Source organism: Pelodiscus sinensis, chromosome 2, assembly GCF_049634645.1.
Source record: "Pelodiscus sinensis isolate JC-2024 chromosome 2, ASM4963464v1, whole genome shotgun sequence".
Taxonomy (NCBI): domain Eukaryota; kingdom Metazoa; phylum Chordata; order Testudines; family Trionychidae; genus Pelodiscus; species Pelodiscus sinensis.
The window spans coordinates 26,597,870-26,617,030 of record NC_134712.1 but is presented as its reverse complement, the minus strand read 5'-3'; the positions used below and the strand labels follow the sequence as shown (position 1 = coordinate 26,617,030).

Genomic DNA, 19,161 nt, shown 5'->3' with positions numbered 1-19,161 from the left:
GGAAAATAGTTTTCACTAAGGAGAAGTGTTTTTGAGTATTCCAGTGAAGAAGCTTTGTGAGTTTTTGAAAATTACACTCACACATCCACAGTAAATTTTGAAAAATGCCACCAGTAAGGCCCAGATTTTTAAACTGAGTATTGCAATGTCCAATTCACCTAGGAACCTAAGTCTCCTTGAAAATCAACTGGAATTAGGCACTGTGATGCAGAGTGAAGCAATACCTGAACACATTTTAAAAATCTGGGCCTTAGCATATCAAGTACCAGGGGGTATGTCTACACTACAGCACTAATTCGAACTAACTTAGTTTGAATTAGTTAATTCAAACTAAGCTAATTCAAACTAGTGCATCTAGACTTAAAAATTAGTTCGAATTAGTGTTTTGCTAATTCGAACTAGCATGTCCACACTGAGTGGACCCTGAACTGAGGTTAAGGATGGCCAGAAGCAGTGCTGGCAGGGCATCAGATTAGGACTTAGAGTTGTGGAGCTGCTGCCTCAGGCTAACCGAGGGCTGTGCTTAAAGGGACCCGACTCCCACCCTGGGCAGACAGTTCTCAGGGGTTCCCCGCTTGCAAAGCAGTCCTGGCTTGGAGTGCCCTGAGTGCCCACACGCGGCACATCACAGCACTCGGCCATCAGCCCGGCTGTACTTGCCGCAGGCTGCCATCCAGAGGGGGGGTCAATCAAGGGGCTTCAGGAGAGCTTCCACCCCGAGAAGCCCACAGAGCCACCCCAGTCCTCCCCATTGGGGGCTCGTACCCCATTCCTCCCTCACCTCCTTCCACTTACTCTCCCTAGCCCCCCTTCCTGATGTACAAAATAAAGGACACGTGTGTTCAAAAATAGAAACTCTCTTTATTGAATAAAACTCTGGGAGACTGGGAAAAGGAGGTGGGAGAGGGGAAGAGAGAGGGTGGGAGAGGGGAGCGCAACTAAAATGATCAGGGGTTTGGAACAGGTCCCATATGAAGAGAGGCTAAAGAGACTGCGACTTCTCAGCTTAGAAAAGAGGAGACTGAGGGGGGATATGATAGAGGTCTATAAAAGCATGAGTGGTGTGGAGAGGGTGCATAAAGAAAAGTTCTTCATTAGTTCCCATAATAGAAGGACTAGAGGACACCAAAGGAAATGAATGGGTAGCAGGCTTTAAACTAATAACAGAAAGTTCTTCTTCACAAAGCAAATAGTCAACCTATAGAACTCCTTGCTGCAGGAGGCTGTGAAGGCTAGAACTATAACAGAGTTTAAAGAGAAGTTAGATAAAGTGATGGAGGTTGGGTCCATGGAGTGGTATTAGCCACGGGATAGAAATGGTGTCCCTAGCCTCTGTTTGTGGAAGGCTGGAGATGGATGGCACAAGACAAATGGCTCGGTCATTGTTTCGTTCCATCCCCTCCAGGGTCCCTAGTGTTGGCCGCTGTCGGCAGACAGGCTACTGGGCTAGATGGACCTTTGGTCTGACCCAGTACGAACATTCTAAGCTCAGGGCTCAGGGTCGGGGGTCTCAATGGACCACCTTGATTTTCATGCAAACCTGCTCCTGGGTTGCCAGGCTGGCAGCTATCCTGCCCTAGACGGCCACTTTCCTGTGCCTAGTGCGGAGGTCGTGGATGAGGTCCACGATCTCCGCACAAGACCAGGCAGGCGCCCACCTCTTGCGGACCCGGGCAGGCTCCTGGTCCCGGGAAGAGGCAGAGGGCTGGGTGGCAGCGGGTGGCTGGCTCGAGCCGTGCCAGGTGCAGGGTCTGCTGGCTGGGTGCTGGCAGGCTTGCACCTGGCACAGGCACCGTAGCCAGCCCATGCCCCTTTAAGGGCTCCGGGGCCGGGAGGGGGTCAGACGAGTTGCCCTGGTGGTGCCCAGAGTGGCCACCAGGGGAACCTGGGGAGGGCTAGCCTCCCACTAGTTCGAATTAAGGTTGCTGTTCTCCCTTCTACCCTTTCTTAGAATTGTGACCTCTATGATTTCATGATCACTTTCACCCAACCTGCCTTCCACTTTCAAATTCTCAACCAGTTCCTCCCTATTTTTTAGGGCCAAATCTAGAACAGCTTCCCCCCTGGTAGCTTTTTCAACCTTCTGAAATAAAAAGTTGTCTCTAATGCAGTCCAAGAACTTATTGGACAGTCTGTGCCCCACTGTGTTATTTTCCCAACATATATCTGGATAGCTGAAGTCCCCCATCACCACCAAATCTTGGGCTTTGGATGATATTGTTAGTTGTTTAAAAAAACCCTCATCCACTTCTTCCACCTGAGTAGGTGGCCTGTAGTAGACTGCTAGAATGATATCACCCTTGTTTTTAATCCCTTTTAGCTTAACCCAAAGACTCCCAGCACTTCTGTCTCCTATGTCCAGCTCCACCTCACTCCAGGTATGTTCATTTTTAATATACAAGGCAACACCTCCTCCCTTTTTCCCTGTCTATCCTTCCTGAGCAAGCTGTACTCTTCTATACAAACATTCCAATCATGTGTATTATCCCACCACGTTTCTGTGATGCCAACAATGTCATAATTGTACTTATTTATTAGCACTTCCAGTTCTTTCTGCTTATTACCCATACTTCTCACATTTGTATATATCTAATAATCTACATATCTAATAATCAGTCTGTCAGTTCCTGTGGAAAACAGCTAAACTGGACAAAGGGACTTGGTGGAGGGGTTATGCGAAACTGAGGTTCCTCTAATAACTTTTCCCTTATTTATTTTCTGTCATGTATGGGGAATAGTTGGCCCTTTAATAAAACTTTGGAGTATATTTCATTGGCCCTCTCCCCGTAGTAGGGAAAAGGCCAAAGTGGAGCCAGGATCTAGGACAGACTGAGTCTCTAATCAGACAAGCTCAGTGGGAGCAGTGGTGACAGAATGATACTTAAAATGGGGACGCTGAAAGCAGAAGCCAGGTATGTGGGTTATTACTTCTAACCAGTGGTGCTGCAACACTCCCTGAATTCCTAGAATAAGAAATTGTGAATAACAAGTAGCCAGTCATGCGACTGATCCGGCAACCAGGCCAAACAGGGAGCCCCAGTTCAGGTCTTAGCCCCCTTGAATGTTGGGTGAATGAAAATTAGGAAAAGCATCCCCAGACAGGGCAAAAGAAGCTGAGCCTGAGACCAGGAGGAGCAAGGAATAATGGAAGGATGGGAAAAACTGTGTACAGACATAATGGCAGGGCCAAGAGAGCCAGCAAGTGTGGCAATGGTCAATGGGGAGAGTGGAAACCCACTATGAACAAGATCATAGATCAATCTGGGCAGGGTCCCATGGAGGGGAGAGAACAACAGTACTAGAGACATGAGGGACTGTAAGGAGCATCCTACATTTCAGAGACACTATAAAGAAATGAAAGACAGCCTCAGAGATCCTGGTGAAAGGGATGAAGTGAACTAGAACAGAAAAGATGAGCTCTGGGATCCCAGTATGCCTCCCACCCACCATCCCACAGCTGGGCAGGGATCAGTCTTCCTCTTAGTATAGGTGCAAAGTGAGTCAGGGGGTATATGACCAGGATTCACCACTGAATTTGGTTTCCTGATTGATCATTAGCTTTCCTGGCCTGGCCTGGGCACTAATGGGGAGTGCAACATGATGATCCATGCCCTCCCAGGGCATAGTAATTAGTACTGGAGACTAAAAGTTTCTAGCAGATCCTGAGTCTCAGGAGTGGTGAACAGGCCGTGGGTAACTGGAACTGGTTCTACAGAGGCTACATCTAGACTACAGGCTTTATGAGCAAGAAGTTTTGTCGAAAGAGATCTTCCGCAAAAAAATTATTGTGCAAGAGAGCATCCATACTGCAAAAACGCATTGAAAATGCTATATGCTTTTGCGAAAGAGAGCAAGTAAGTAGTGATCGCTATGGACAGAATGGCTAACTGCGCTTCTTCCTCTTCTCTCTTCTGGCACAAAAAATCCCTCTTCCCCATCCACACATGCCTTTTTATGCAAGAGTTCTTGTGCAAAAAGGTGTTCTTCCTCACAGAATGAGGATTACCAATTGCACAAAAAACGCTCTGATCTTTTGATTTACTTGTGCAATAACGTGCTTGAGGTATGGATGCTCTGTGAGTTTTTGTGGAAAAACGGTCATTTCTCAGCAAAAACTCTGTAGTGTAGACATAGCCAGAGGCTTTTCCAGTCTATCCGGAGGTAAAGACCTGACTTAGAAGTGCACAAAAGCAGCTCCACCTCACAATAGGGAGAGGAACCCAGAATTCAAAGGAGGGTGTTTTTTTCCCCCCTTTGTTTCTTTGTCTCTCTCTTAGACCCTTTCCCTACAGGGCAGGGGAGATGGGTGAGCAGACTGCTTTTTCCAGTAATTACTCAGCTAGTGCTTTTACCTGCTTGGATGATGAGGAAGATTTTGGCGTGGGGGAAGAAAAAGAGCATTTAGACATTGCTGGGATAACTTATGTTGAACTTCAAATTAAGCCCTAATCTGGAGGGTAGGGCAATGACTTTATCAACTATCAAACAAAGGAGAAGAATTTCACTACCCCCAAAAGAGATTTTTAGTATTTAAAGTGTTTTGTATGTGCATGCATATAGAGTAAATAGTTTAGTATGTCTTTTCATTTGGGTGTAGGAAGTAGTGTAAGGATAGCTTTAATACATTTTAAAATCTTGCAACTACTTAGTGTATTCTGAAACCTGTTAACAGGCATTCCCTCCCCCCTTCCCTCCCCTTTTTTAGACTGTTCCAAAGAAAGATAAAGCTGTTCCATTTGATTTGGTGGTGTGCATCTTTGTGTATGTTTGTGTACCCTTTTTAACAGTTCACTTCTAGGCAAAGCTATTACCCTGTTTGCATATGTTACTTATCAGGAATATATCTGGTAAGCAAAGGGAAGCATTTCACTTCGCAAACAGACATGAAATGGGTAAGAGGAGCAACAGGGCTATGTCTAGACTGCAGGCTTCTTTCGAAAGAGGCTCTTTCGAAAGCATCTTTCGAAAGATCCTCTTTCGAAAGATCGCGTCTAGACTGCAGGCGGATCTTTCGAAAGAGAAATCCGCTTTTTCGAAAGAGAGCACCCAGCGAGTCTGGATGCTCTCTTTCGAAGACGGCCTCTTTACATTGAAGAACGCTTTCTTTCGAAAGAGGAACTTTCGAAAGAAGGCATTCTTCCTCGTAAATTGAGGTTTACCGCCATCGAAAGAAAAGCCGCGTTCTTTCGAAATAATTTCGAAAGAACGCGGCTTGAGTCTGGACGCAGGGGAAGTTTTTTCAGGAAAAGGCTATTTTTCCCGAAAAAACCCCTGAGTCTGGACACGGCCCAGGGGAAGAAATTCTGTGATGAGAAGATGAGGCAATTTAGAAGCTTACTCACCATAGTCTCCTGTGTTCAGGTTCAGACCTATCCTCTCATGAGGAACTATCATGTTACCTCACTTGGGTTGTAGACTTAAAGCCATTTCCAGAGTGTTCTGGGGACTCAGTAGGCAAGGCCATGATAATGCAGCCTCATTAAGTAGATTGGGGGTAGAAAGTCCCCATGAGTTATTAGTGTTTCATCCCTTCTTATAGACATGGAGCCATGCCTGACCTGTTCCTCTGGGTAATCCTAGGAGCAGGAAGAGACCGGTTGCTTTTCATCCCACTGATATAATTCAGGGTAAAATAGGATCCTATTTTACCATACTCCAACCCTAACACCTTTACACCCGCATTAATGTTTCTTCTCATAGGAACAAACAAGTATCTCACCCGGGGATCTTAAGGAGATCCACTGGAGATCATAACTACATATGCAGAAGATGTTCAGCTCCAGGGCTCCTCACTCTTACCAATATATATAATAGCATGGCTCTATTGAAGACAAGTTGCAAGGAACTCTATTCCTGCTCTTTCTCTGAAACTCACTTTAAAACTTATGTTCTCCAGTGTGAAGTGTTTCTGCAAGTAAAAAGCCCCAGGACATATTACATTATTGTTTCTAAAGATTTTCTGTAGTTTAGCAGAGGCACAAAAAATGTACTGCTAACTTTACCTTCCCCCTCTGTGGACTATCCTTTTTTGGACCGTAGAACCACAAACTCACTGAGGACTAAGGGGTCCATAGTATAGGCCAGAGATGGTAACACAAAAGTGGTTTAAGAAGCATACCCATAACAGCTATCACAAAAGAAGATTATACTCAACAAACCATCACTTTGAAACATATACGGTAATCATTTTCTTTTCTATTACATGAGGATAAATTCATTCACCTTAACAGGTTTGCAATGGTGTGCATTTAGCAGAATTTAGGCACAGAAGTCCAGGTGACCAATGCCTAGGGATGTTTCAGTACAGTAGTTCAACTAGTCAATCATACAGTTCTTCAGCTTTTGCATTGCCCCATATTAAATGAAACTCACCAATGTCAGACCTCTGACAATGCCATCACAACCCCACCATCCATAAGGCAATATCTTTCATGTCATACAACCTTTCCAACTGTAAGTCACAGCAAAATTGGATTCTTATTGTTTTGATATAATTTCATGCTATTAAGTAACACCTTTGTGGAAAGTACTCCTCTGAATTATATAAAAAACGTGATCCCATCTACTGGAAAAAAAAGGCAAAGTACTTCAGAGGTAGATATTCACCATTCTTTCAATATCTGTCCGTAAGTACCAATAATGTTCCTAGAAATACCAACTGCACTTATTAATTATTTGTTATTAAATTAAACAGTAGAGTCTTTGCAAGCTTTTGTAGTGTTGCTTTTTAAAAAAATAGCACAAATATTAAATTTACCTTATTATGATTTATAGCTGTGATGACCCAAACACACTGAGCATTACTGTCATACTGGAATGGAAAATTGGGTGATGTGAAGGTGCCACTGGGTCCCTGAAGATTAGATCCACAAGTCTTCACTGCAAAAATAAAATGTTTATCTTATAATTCATGCATACCTTTGTACAGCAAATTCATAAAATATTCTCTTTCCTACATTAAAATATGCAATAGATAAAAATACCATTTAGCAATATGCTCACTGCAGTATAAAATCATCATATTTGTGTTGCATTGTCCTGACAAAAATAAAATGCACACACTCTGAGGTTCAAGTTATTGCTCCTGAAAAGACATAAAACAGAAGCTAGCTTTGATCAAAACAGTGTGCACCCAAGATTGCATAAAGTACTTGTTCTATTTTAAATAAATCAGCATGATGTAAAAAGATACATACATTCTTTCATTTCTCTTAATAAACAACTTTAAAGAGAAGTGTTCATATACCAGACTTAATGACAAAGTGCACTATTACTACTGGAGTGTTCTTGAGGATTAGTTGTCCTTTGTTCACACTAGCACATCTATGCTCTTATCTCTGCTGGAGACACATTCATGGTTGGAACAGTGAGAACTTTCAAAGGGAACTCTGTAGATTATGCCCTTATGTGAAGTAAACAATATCAGTTTTTAAAGAGCAGAGTATGGGAACAAGTGAGTAAATGTATATTTTTTTAAAGTCAGGTTTGACTACTTAGAGAGAGAGCAGGGAGTATTACATTTATATGTGTAAGAATGAAAACAGTGTTTTATCAAAATATGAAACATTGACATTTCTTTTTTCTGTTTAGGGTGAGATTCTGCCACTGTTATTCACAATAAGTAACACTTTACACCACACATATCCTCTGAAGTCAATGGGACCAGTTATGGAGAAAGGTGCAATGTTACTTAGTGAATGAAATCCTGACCATGTTGAAATCAATTGAAAATCTGTGTCTACACAGCAGCGTTATTTTGGAATAGCTGACATTTTTCCGAAATAACAGAGTGCATCTATACTACAAGCCTTTATTTCAAAATAATGTCAAGCCTAAGGAATTCTTACTCAGACTCATGATAATAACTCTCATTTCATGAGGAGTAAAGGAAGTTGAAGGAAGTGTGTTCTTCCTTCGACTTCCTGCTGTGTAGTCAGAGCCAAAAGCTGAATTAAGTTATTTCAACTTCAGCTACACAATTGACATAGCTGAAGTTGCATAGCTTAATTCGACGTAGCCCTGATGTGTAGACGTGCCCTTGGAGACCTGTAACTGGTTGCTGTAAGGCGAGGATTTCCCAAGTGTGAATAAGCCTAACATTAAACAGCAGACAAATCAGGTGTCTCACATAGTGTATACAGGCTTTTTGTCTGTCTTGTCTCTGACATTTGGTGTACTTGTGCTGAAAACATTCCTGATCTACCTTTCTCTGAGTTAAGCAATATATCTGACAAGCAATCTCAGGTATATTTGAGCTTTTTGTCATGTTCTGTGTGGATTCCTATAGCACTGTAGTGAGTAAGCTGCAGAAACAGAAAAATTATTGTTCATGTTGGAGTCTGGCAGACCATTTCAGTTCATTGATTTAAATTTTGACTAAGATAGATGAATCTGTTATACATTCTGTTTACACTTTGACAAAGCATACTAATTTGGATAGTGAGAGATTGACTCACTCATAGCTAGTTTGTGTTAAGATGCCGATCTCTTCCCGAGGGTTCTTCCCCACAAAGAGAAGGATTGATAAATGGAAACATAGGTTTACTAAGATTATGAAGTCTACACCTCTTTATTACCAACAATTTGTTCCAGCCTTAGTGAATCCAAACCAGGTTTACATTTCCTGCAGTAACTTCATCCTCATTGCCCATAGTAACTAACTACAATATGCACATTGCTCGGACAAATGATAGTAGGGTTCAAGTTAGTAAGTGAATTCAATCAACACTCTTCAACTTTGATTCATACCAATTGTTGTTCTCCCATGCAAATCTATACAAAAAGTATTTATTGTATCAAGAACCTTCTTTAAAACTTAGAATTAATATCTAAAGAACAGAGTATAACTTTTTCTCGAATTTGATTCATTAAGTCATATGGCTGGCATAACTCATTTAGCTATATTTATGCATAGAGAATTTGAAAATATTTTGAAAACACTACTGATAAAGAAAGCAGAAAATATAAGATCCTCAGTATCTTAAAATTGAATGTTAAAAGTTGAGAGTATGACACTGAAGTGATGGAGGAAGTGTTGCGGAATAAATATCTGCACTCGCATTTTGGAAAAAAAAATAGTGACAATACAGGTAAGTAACCTTTTGGTCTTCTTTAAGTGTCTGAAAATGTGTATTCCACTCAGATGACTGCAATACTGGAAAGAGGTTGCAACCAGAGTCCACACAAAAGCAGTCCTGTTATCTCTCTTTATGAACTTTGCATCAGCAAAGTAGCTGGTATTTTTTTATATAAATAGAAGATCAGGTAGTGTCCCTGCAAATGTCCTGTATAGAAACATTTCTGAGAAGTAAAAGGGAAGCTGGCTAAAAGCTGGCTGGAACCACCCTGAATGAGCCAGCAGTCTCCATGGACAACAGTCTGAACTATACTGTATGCCATTATAATGCAGGAAATAATAATTCTGTACATTGTCTGTGTGGAGACCATCTCAGTCTGAATCCAATTTGCATAGGAGACAAACAGTCAAGGTGACAAGTAAGTCAAGGTGACATGTTTTATAGAGCCCTGCAAGGATACAAAATGTGTATCTACATCCAATTTGTGATCTGAAAATATTGGTTCTCAGATATAGTTATCCATGGATTTTCAGGTCTCTAACGTTCTAATTCTTTCCAGAAAAAAATGTCAAGCATCATCTCACACCCAAAGTATGAAAATGGCTGTTCACCCACAATTGGCATAGGAAAGAATACGGATAACTATATTATTTAATTCAGGTGAAACCATTTTAAAAAAATCTTGGATGCAGTCTTACACCGTTTTTCAAAAAGACAAAGTGTCCATAACTGAATGATCTGCTAATGCGACCTGCTTTTCATCCTTCTACAGGTTGGACGTCCTTGGTCTGGCAACCACAGGACATGACTGATCCAGATGAAGGATTTTGCCAGACCAGGGAAGGTCTTGCTGCCAGTCTCCCATCCAGCTTCCCCCTGCTGCTGGCCCCTACGCCTGCAGGGCTCCTGGCCCCACCATGGCAGCCCCGTCACCAGCACCCACAGCCCCACTGATAGATTCTATCCCTACAGGGCAGCCCCCCTACTGGGGTCCAGTTGAGCTCCAACAGGTGGCAGCAGGGCGGCTGGGCTTTTTGCCACTCCGCTGGGCAGCCTCACTCTCTTGTTCCTGGCTCCATTTTTTTTAACTTACAGATGGAGCACTTTTCTGTAATGTGCCCTTGCCAAGCAATAAAGAGCAGTGAGTGTAGCAGTCATGGGAGGCATAGTCACACAATGGGAACTGTTTAAAACTCATGAAGGAATCACAGTAAGCTGAATTCTAACTAACTGCTATTAATTAACTCAGTCCTAAGAGGACTATTTAACTAACTAGAGACAGAGGAATACAGGAAAGCACTGTGACAGAGAAGTGCAAGACAGAACATGCCAAATCAAGTCATGGGTAGGGAAATGATTGAGGTCAAGGAACCTCTGCTCTTAAAAAGTCCCAGGAGGGACTACAAGGGGCTAAGAGGTGCAAGCATCACCCCAGTGACTACGGCCATGCAAAATTCCCTGGAATGGATGCACTAGGAGCATACATACTTAAATGGAATATACAGCAGCTAATACTAGAGAGCACAATTTCATACTTGAATTCTACAGCTATAACCTTCTTTCAGAGAGACAGACTTTAAGGTCATAAGGGACCATCACAATCATCTAGTCCATGGGTTCCCAAACTGGGGGTGTGAAGAAATTCCAGAACCTCCTCCCCCCCCATCAGTTCTTTTTTTTTTTTTTTGCTCAACAAGTTTTGCTTTTTGGGGGGGGGGGGGAGGGTTTTTCAAAAATCAAAAAGGAGGCGTGATGCCAAAAAGTTTGGGATTTTAACACTTTAGAGAAGGTAAATGAGAAGTCTATAGTTATTGGTTCTGATTTGCAAATTAAAGATAAAACATTTTCTTTTTTCAGATCTGTTTACATCTGACAGTTGCTGCTATTTATCAAGGATTTCCCAGATAACATATGAATTAAGATGATCTTTCCAAAGACATGTCCCACAATAACATTTTTTGTCATTGCCATCTGTTTCACAGTGTAACAGCATTTTAAATATTAAAAAATACTAACATAAAATAATATGTAATAAATAAACACAAAATTTATCAATAAATACTTAAAACATTATCAAAGTAAGATGATCTTTCATTAGTATATTTAAAATAAATGTATTATTGAGCAAAATGTTTGAAGGGGTGAAAGGGGAGAGCATTCTCTCCAGCCTGAAGTATATCACAAGAATTTCTCATTACCAAAGGTTACTTTACATAATTATTGAATCAACACGCCATACAAGAAGATATTGAAACTGCTCCTAGAACCAATTAAACTTTGTGATTTTTTGAGAGGGTTTTGGAAGCAATATAATGAAGTGAAGCTACCCCGTGCAAATAATTATTAGTGAAGTTCATATCTAATTACAGTGTTATAAGATGAAGTACCAAACATTTTGTAATAAAAAAAGAAACAAGTGCAGAGAAAGAAGATATAGAATGAACATGCAATAATCCTTCTACTGCTGAACTGAGCTAAAAATTCCAGCCTCCTTGAAGGTAAAAATGAATGTTCTCATTGACTTTTCTGGGGTCGGGATTTCACTCCTATTCTTTTTCCAGGAATTTTTCTGCTGAAAAATGGCCAGAAAATAGAAAGGAAAAACAGCTATGGATTTAGCAAGAACATACAACATGAATAGCTGTAACTTACTATAGATGAAAACATTGATCTTACAGTTCAGGGTAAAGAAGCCTATGCTAATTCAAACATTGAATAGTTTAGCAGCACCTTAAAGACTAACAAAACATGTAGATGGCATCATGAGCTTTCATAGGTACAACCCACTTCTTCAGACCACATCAGCCATATCAGAGATTCATTTAACTGTACCTCCACTAATGTGATCTATGCCATCAAATGCCAGCAATGTCCCTCTGCCATGTATATTGGCCAAACTACACAGTCTCTACGGGAAAGAATTAATAGACACAAATCAGATATCCAAAAAGGCAACACACAGAAACCTGCCTGGGCACTCATTAATGGACCTCAAAGTCACCATGTTGTGTCAAGCCAATTCCACAAGCCAAATACACAGGGAAGCATTGGAACTTAACTTAATTTACAGGTTTGGGACCCATCACAAGGTATGAATAAAGACATTACCTGGCTAGCACACTATCTTCCACATCTTAATGACTTAAAAAGCCAAACACTGGGTACTTAAGAACAATTTGCATCTTCTCTATCAGCTTCTTCTCACATGAATACTCTAATTCATTTTCCCCCTTTCCTTCTCCCTCCTCCCATCCTTTATTTATTTGGGAACTGGACTTTAAACACCATTCATCTGAAGTAATGGGTTGTGCTCATGAAAGCTCACAATACCATCTACATGTTTTGTTAGTCTTTAAGGCGCTGCTAGAATATTTGTGGTTTTTTAATTTTTTCTAGTTACAGACTAACTAGGCTATCCTTGAAGTTAATTCAAATTCTCTCAGTTGTGAGCCTTATTATACAAAGTCTCAGCAGCATTCATTCAACTATCTGTTTTCATAGAATCGAAGGCCAGACAAGACCATCATATCATCTTATCTGACCTCCTGTATAACATGCCATTAAATTTTACCCATATTAAGCCCAAACACTTTAGCTTGATCAAACCATTTCATTTCACAGGAAACTATGTGGCACAAAGAGAGAACAGGCAAGACTAAAGGTATGTCTATACTTCAATTAAAATATGTGTCTGGCTTGCACCACCTGACTTGGGCTGTTTAATGGGATTTATCTATTTGGGCTCAGGTTAGAGCCCAAGCTTCAGGACCCTCTAATATGAGATAGCTGTCACCTGATTCTGTACAGGGCAAGTAAATAACCATTTAGCTGACTAAAGCTCTCAGGCACAAGCAGCCATGGCATCTAACTGCAGTGTGGACATATCCAAAGACCCCACTGATGCCTGAAGACCCTGAAATGGCAGGGAAGTGATTAGGAGAAATATGCTGAGATGATCCCATCAGGCTCTCCATGAACCAAACAATAGATGAGAGCAAAAAACCTCAATGTTCCTATCAATTTGAGCTGGAAAAAGATTCCTTCCCAACTCCAAATCTGGCAATCAGTATGACCATGGGTACGTAAGACATACCTGATAAGTATCTAGAAAGGATTTTCAGTACTACCTTATAGAATTGATCCACCTCATCTAGTGTACTGTCTCCAACTGTGGCCAATCTCTGATATTTCAGAGAAAAGCAAACAAAAAACCGACCAACCACCACCAACAACTAATCCTTTATCTGGTTAATTCAGGGGGGAAACAATCTTCCTGACCCTTGGAAGGCAACCAGCAGAAGTATGAGATTTGTTTATATTTATCTTAATGAAGAACTGTAAGTTTTAATGAGAGATAATACAAACAATTCTGTTTTTCTCATGGTCCAAGAAGGAAAAAGGAACCCACAAATTTAGACTCTGACATCAAAAGAGACGAACACAACATCCCAACCCAACTGTCCCCCCTCAGAGGCTGAATATTTTTTTCTCCTGGATCTAATCTCATCTTTAACAGAATCCAAGTGATGGGGCATCCACATTTACTCTGGTAAACTGGTCTAATGCTTCAATGCTCTCAATTCTAGGAATTTTTATCTGACTTCAAGGTTTAATTTGTCTAAATTTAGATTGGAGTCTTTGGAATGGGTTACCTAGCGAGGTGCTAGAATCTCCATCCTTAGAGGTTTTTAAGTCCCAAGTTGACAAAGTCCTGGCTAGGATGATTTAATTTGGATTGGTCCTGCTTTTGGCAAGGGGTTGGACTCAATGACCTTCTGAGATTTCTTTCAACCCTATGATTCTATGATTCTTAAAAAAACAAAAAAACAAAACCCTAACAAAATCTAACAAACTTAAATACTTTCATCACCAAACTGGAAATGTATGAAATAAGATTCTCAGATTGTAAACTCTCTTGAGAAGGGACTTCTTTGCTACCAGTCTGTATAGTGCCTTCCATAATAAAGATCTAATCCAAGACTAGGATTACTAGACATTGCCATAATACAAACAGATTATAAAGATGGATTATTCTTCTAAAACTTCTTTTCACTTTTGCACAGATTATTTCTGATTTCTTGCCCAATATCACAGATGGCTATTTGGCAGCAACATTTTAGATAAGTAAATTTGAGTGAGACAATCAGGAAGTGGAAAGTAATTTGGGAAATGAATCTAATGTTATGCCCTGATCACACCAATTCATCGTGAATTAACACAGACACATTTTTCAGTAGTGTAGAAAGAGAAGTACTGAAATCTTTTGCCTTTAGTGGGTTGAAACCATTGCTATTGATTGTAATACAGGAGAAACAAGACAATAAAAATACCTGTACTTTTTTTGGAGAAAAATTAAGTAATAAAAATAAAATCCCGATAATTAAATGGTGCCGTTATAAATCTTCTAATTTTATCTTAATTAGAATGGAGTACCTCAGAATATGTTGTACTCTTTAGTATTACTTAGTATATTTAATATGAAAAATACTAAGGACCTATTAAGGGAGACTATTCAAGGTAATATTTGTAGAGGGCTTTCATATTATTAAAAAGAAGATGTCACAGATGTGCACATTATCATCCTGGTATTGCAAAGTCAACAATATGCTTCTTCTCACTGCCCATTTGTCAGAGGGCACACCATAGCATAACTCATATGTGGCCTGCCACACACTGCCACAATTTACTGATAATCTGTGCTTAAAATGTGTCTTGTAAAGTATATGCAAATTGGTAACATGTTGGGCATTTATATTATTGCACTCATGGGTAGTGGATATAGAACAATAGATGTGTGCCAGGCAGAACCAGCTCCCCTGTATGGCAAGACCTGAGCAAAACCACCCCAGAGTCTCCTTTTACAGACAATTTCCTGGGTCATAATACGCCAAAACAAATGGATCCTGCTCCCAAAAAGACTGAGCGCCATTGCACTAAATCACCTCCAGTAATCATTTCTCTGTAAATTATCATATGTCAAGACACAGCAATCATAAATCAGAGATCAGGAAATCTACAACAACCCTCATCCAAAGCAAGTCTTCTCTACAATATGTATTCCAGAACTTTGTACTGTCTGCATTTCAGTGTTAGAGTTAACCCTTTTAAATTTGATCACTGGGGAAGAGAATGCCCAGCAAGTGTTCTTCAGTGTCTACATAAACTGATTCAGATCACAAAAGTGGGACTGAATACCAGAAAAAAGTACACAAGGGAATTATTTTGGTGACACTTAAAAATTGGGGGTGGGTTTGGGGTGAAGCTAGCCTTCATCTAGAATTTTGAATTTTTCTGCTATATCTTTACAGGGTAAATTGCAACATATTGCTCAATTGGGGTGCACTCAGGGCTCGAAATAATCTACACTTATTTTGAAATTTGGCTCTGTCTACACACCACTTATTTCTAAATAAATTTCTATTCTGAAACATTCCTTATTCCTTGTGGAATGAGGTTTACAGGGTTATCAGAATGGCGAGCCTGTTATATTTCGAAATAATGGGCGTGCTCAAAAGACGCAGAAAAACTATTTTGAGATAACTCTGGTATCCTGCAACAGCACTGCAGCGTAGACATAGACTAAGGTTCTAACCCTGCAAATACTTACTCATGAGCTTATAAGTTTATGAACATGATTAGTCCCAATGATCTCAGTATGATACTCACATGAGGAAAGAAACTTGTGTACATAAGTAATTGCAGGGTCGGGTCTTCAAGTTATTTTTGCTCTCAGCTATAGAAACTATATATTAAAGATAAAAAACACAAGCAAAGCTAGGGGCTTAATGTTTAGACCACCCGACCCTCCCTTTCACATATATAAACATTAAAAGATATTTTAAAAGGAAAGAAATTATTTCCTTTTCTAACTCTGACACAATTTTCATTTGGGTCCATTGAAATGCCTCATTTGCCTTTTATGTTAAATGGTGGTAATTATACTGCCTTATTTCCCAGTTGTGTTTTAAGGATAATTTCATTAATGTTTGAAAGGCACTTAGATAGTGCCATAGCAGAAGATATAGAATCATTTATAATATGCACACAGATTTTTCCCTTCCACTGAAATTAAATGGAAGAATAAAAATATTACATATTAGGTACTTCCATTTTGCTCCTCTCATGAACACGAATGACAGCACCTCATTTAGGTGATGATTATATCATCATTTAATGTATAGTAGCTGTCTTTTCTTGCTTCTGATAAGGCCAACTTTTTTTCTTCCAGGTTTCTTCAATGTAACAATAATAATGAATCCTGCATCTAATTCTTACATTGAACTCCCCATAATAGATTTCAAAGCTCTTTTAAAAGGAGAAAAAAAGCATTCTCATTTTACAAATTAGGAAATTGTTGCATAAGTGGGTGAACTGACATACTAGTATCACCAGTGCTAGAGTGGGGAACAGATCTCGCAACTCCTAATTGTCTATGCTGCCTACTAATAGTGATAATCCTGTCTAGTTTTAAGAAAAGTAGTAAGATGTTCTACTTTATAATATTATCCACATGAGCAAGTGTCTCTAGCAGAAATCTCAGATATACTTCAGCCTGAAATATGAGGGAAAAGGGTTTCTTAACTTGAGGTACTGTAAGAAATCCTACACTTCAGTCTCTAACTATTTAGTCCTGCTTTTCTAACCTTCACCTTTTAAATATTTGGCTGGCGGGCTGAATGAAGGAAATGGTGCTTTATGGCAGAGGGTTGCTAGATTAAAACTGCTGCAAAAGGGTGGTTGACTCATCCCCTGAGGATGAGGGTTCATGTGCAGCTGAAACAGGACTTTCTCACTGCCCCCTTTACTTAGTAAAATACCATGTTTATTCAAGACCTGCTGTGGGCATTATGCTAGTCTCTCCTTTTTTAGAGGGTCTGGGGAAATGTTTTCTCTTCCCACCAAATCAGGTTGGGTACAGGGGTTTTTTTTCACCTTCCCCACAGTGTGTTCAGAAGGAGAGTAGGTTATATGTTGAAACTCATTATTTTAAGTGTAGGGTGGATGTCCAGTGCAATTATTCCACAGGAAAGGTATACAGCGATTAGATAAATGATTTGGAAAAAAACTTAGGAAGGTGTTAGGTACAAGAACAAATGGGGGAAGGGGCAGTTGGGGAATCCTAGGACTGATACGGGACAGGGAGTCAACCCCCATTCTTATAGCCCACTTTAACTTTTCTACAGGGAGTTTGGATCTAATAGTGTGAACATGTAAGGGTAATGTTGAAGCCTAATTAAATCCATGTCAAGTGTTTTCTTCTGCTTTTGGAATAGTCAGTTAACTGTGTTTTTATAGAGGCATTCAACCTATCATCTTTCCTTTAAGAATTTCCACTGAAATATAATTTAAAATGTTACTGCAGCATTCAGAGTTACTTCATTTTTATGCTGTGATATCACATCTGTTTCACCTTTCCAAGGCGTTATTGAAAAATGTTATCATTTGACATTACACTCACGTGCAACAAATTTGCAACCGTGCCAGAAACAGCAGATGCAGTTATTTTACAGCTGTCTCTCTCTAGTCTTGTTTAAGTTTATCATTGCCAAAGTTAAATACACACACACACACACATAAACACACACACACCCACACACCCAGAAGCAGCAGCAGCAATGACTTTTGTGGTTATTGCTTTGAAGTAAATACAAAATATGGAGGATTTGAGGTGTGAAATAGGAATCTCCCACTGTCCTCACAGCTCCCAGCCATTTAATCAATTATCCATTTAGCAGCCTCATTACCAAAACAAAACAAGAAAAAAAATACTTTTCAGGTTTTAAGCCATTAGCGTGCACATCGCACATTAGTTAAACTATTTTAATGCAGGCCATTTTCAAAAATTTCTCTTCAATTTATTATGGCTTCCTGACTTTAGAAATTTGCAGTGCATAGCAGAGGGAAACTTCAAGGGCATTAGTCACATCCATGTTTAAATTCTTGAAGATAATGATTTTGGTAGGTTGATTTTAAATAAAATTGTCTTCTTATGCTTGAAGAGTTCAATTTCACTGCCAATAGCATCATTATGTTTAGCTTGCTGATGGGATTGCAATTTTGTTGGTTTTGCATTAATAAGATTTTTTACCACATAGTATGCTCTGCAGCTTCAATTTGTCATCATGACTCTAAATAATCTTAAATTACGAATAATCAGTAAGTAGAGGCCTTAAAACAGAGTTTGGATATACAGTTCACAGTTTTTTGGCCAGGAAAAGCAAACTCCTCTTTTCTACTGCAGATATTTAAAATTATTGTTCTCTTTTCATGGATTGCACTTATTTATTTGAGTCTTACATGGAGACAAAACCAAGGATCATCTGCATATGGGAGACATATGAGCCCACACCAATCTCCCTCAGGGTATGTCTAGAGTACACTGGTGTTTCAGGAAAAGCTGTGCAAAACGCACTCTGCATTCCTAGAAGGAATTCTCAGTCATCACCAGCAGGAGACAGGCAGTTACTCAATAACTCCAGACTCCAGTGCAGGTTCACTATTTAGTGTGCTAACAGGGAAACAGCCGCCCCCTGGAATTCTGCCTAGAAGAGGGCCATGCCTTCTGGCACCACAGACCCAGCATAATAATTGTTCCTGAGGTAAAGGAGTGTGGTGCAGAGATTCACTTTCCCGTGCTGCCTATTGACCAATTTAGGGGAAAGAATGAGCGAACTGGCTACAGTGAACTCATCCACCCTCCTGTGTACAAGCATTCCTAGAAACCTAGCAGCCATTGTTCCTGTTACCTGTGCTGTCTGGCCCCCTGGTCACAGCTGGCTTCCTCTAATCTAACCCAATCACTTCTAGGGATCAGGAAGGATATTGACCCTCTCTGGAAAGAGCGTGATGTGTTTTCTCATCTTCCTCACAGCATTCTGGGGACTTGAAAGGTGGAAATAAGAATAACAGAGTGTTTCTTTATTTTAAGGTTTGGAGGTAGTGACTGTAAATAAATATTGTTATAACTGGTGGCTGGAGTGAAGAGTGGCCCTTTTTTATCCTGGAAGGCAAAGAGGCAGCTTTAAGACAAAGAGGCAGCTTAAGTATCTATAGACACCATTTCTATTCTACCTTTCTTCTACCT

General features: G+C 40.1%; 1 protein-coding gene across 3 annotated transcripts in view; it reads right to left on the bottom strand.

Moving 5' to 3' along the window:
• CSMD3 (CUB and Sushi multiple domains 3) overlaps positions 1–19,161 on the bottom strand; it is a 1,183,531-nt gene that overhangs the window by 631,457 nt on the left and 532,913 nt on the right. For all 3 annotated transcript variants that reach the window (XM_075920204.1, XM_075920205.1, XM_075920206.1), the window contains one exon: positions 6,758–6,879. In XM_075920204.1, coding sequence (XP_075776319.1) covers positions 6,758–6,879 — 122 coding nt within the window. The remainder of the gene's footprint in view (positions 1–6,757; positions 6,880–19,161) is intronic.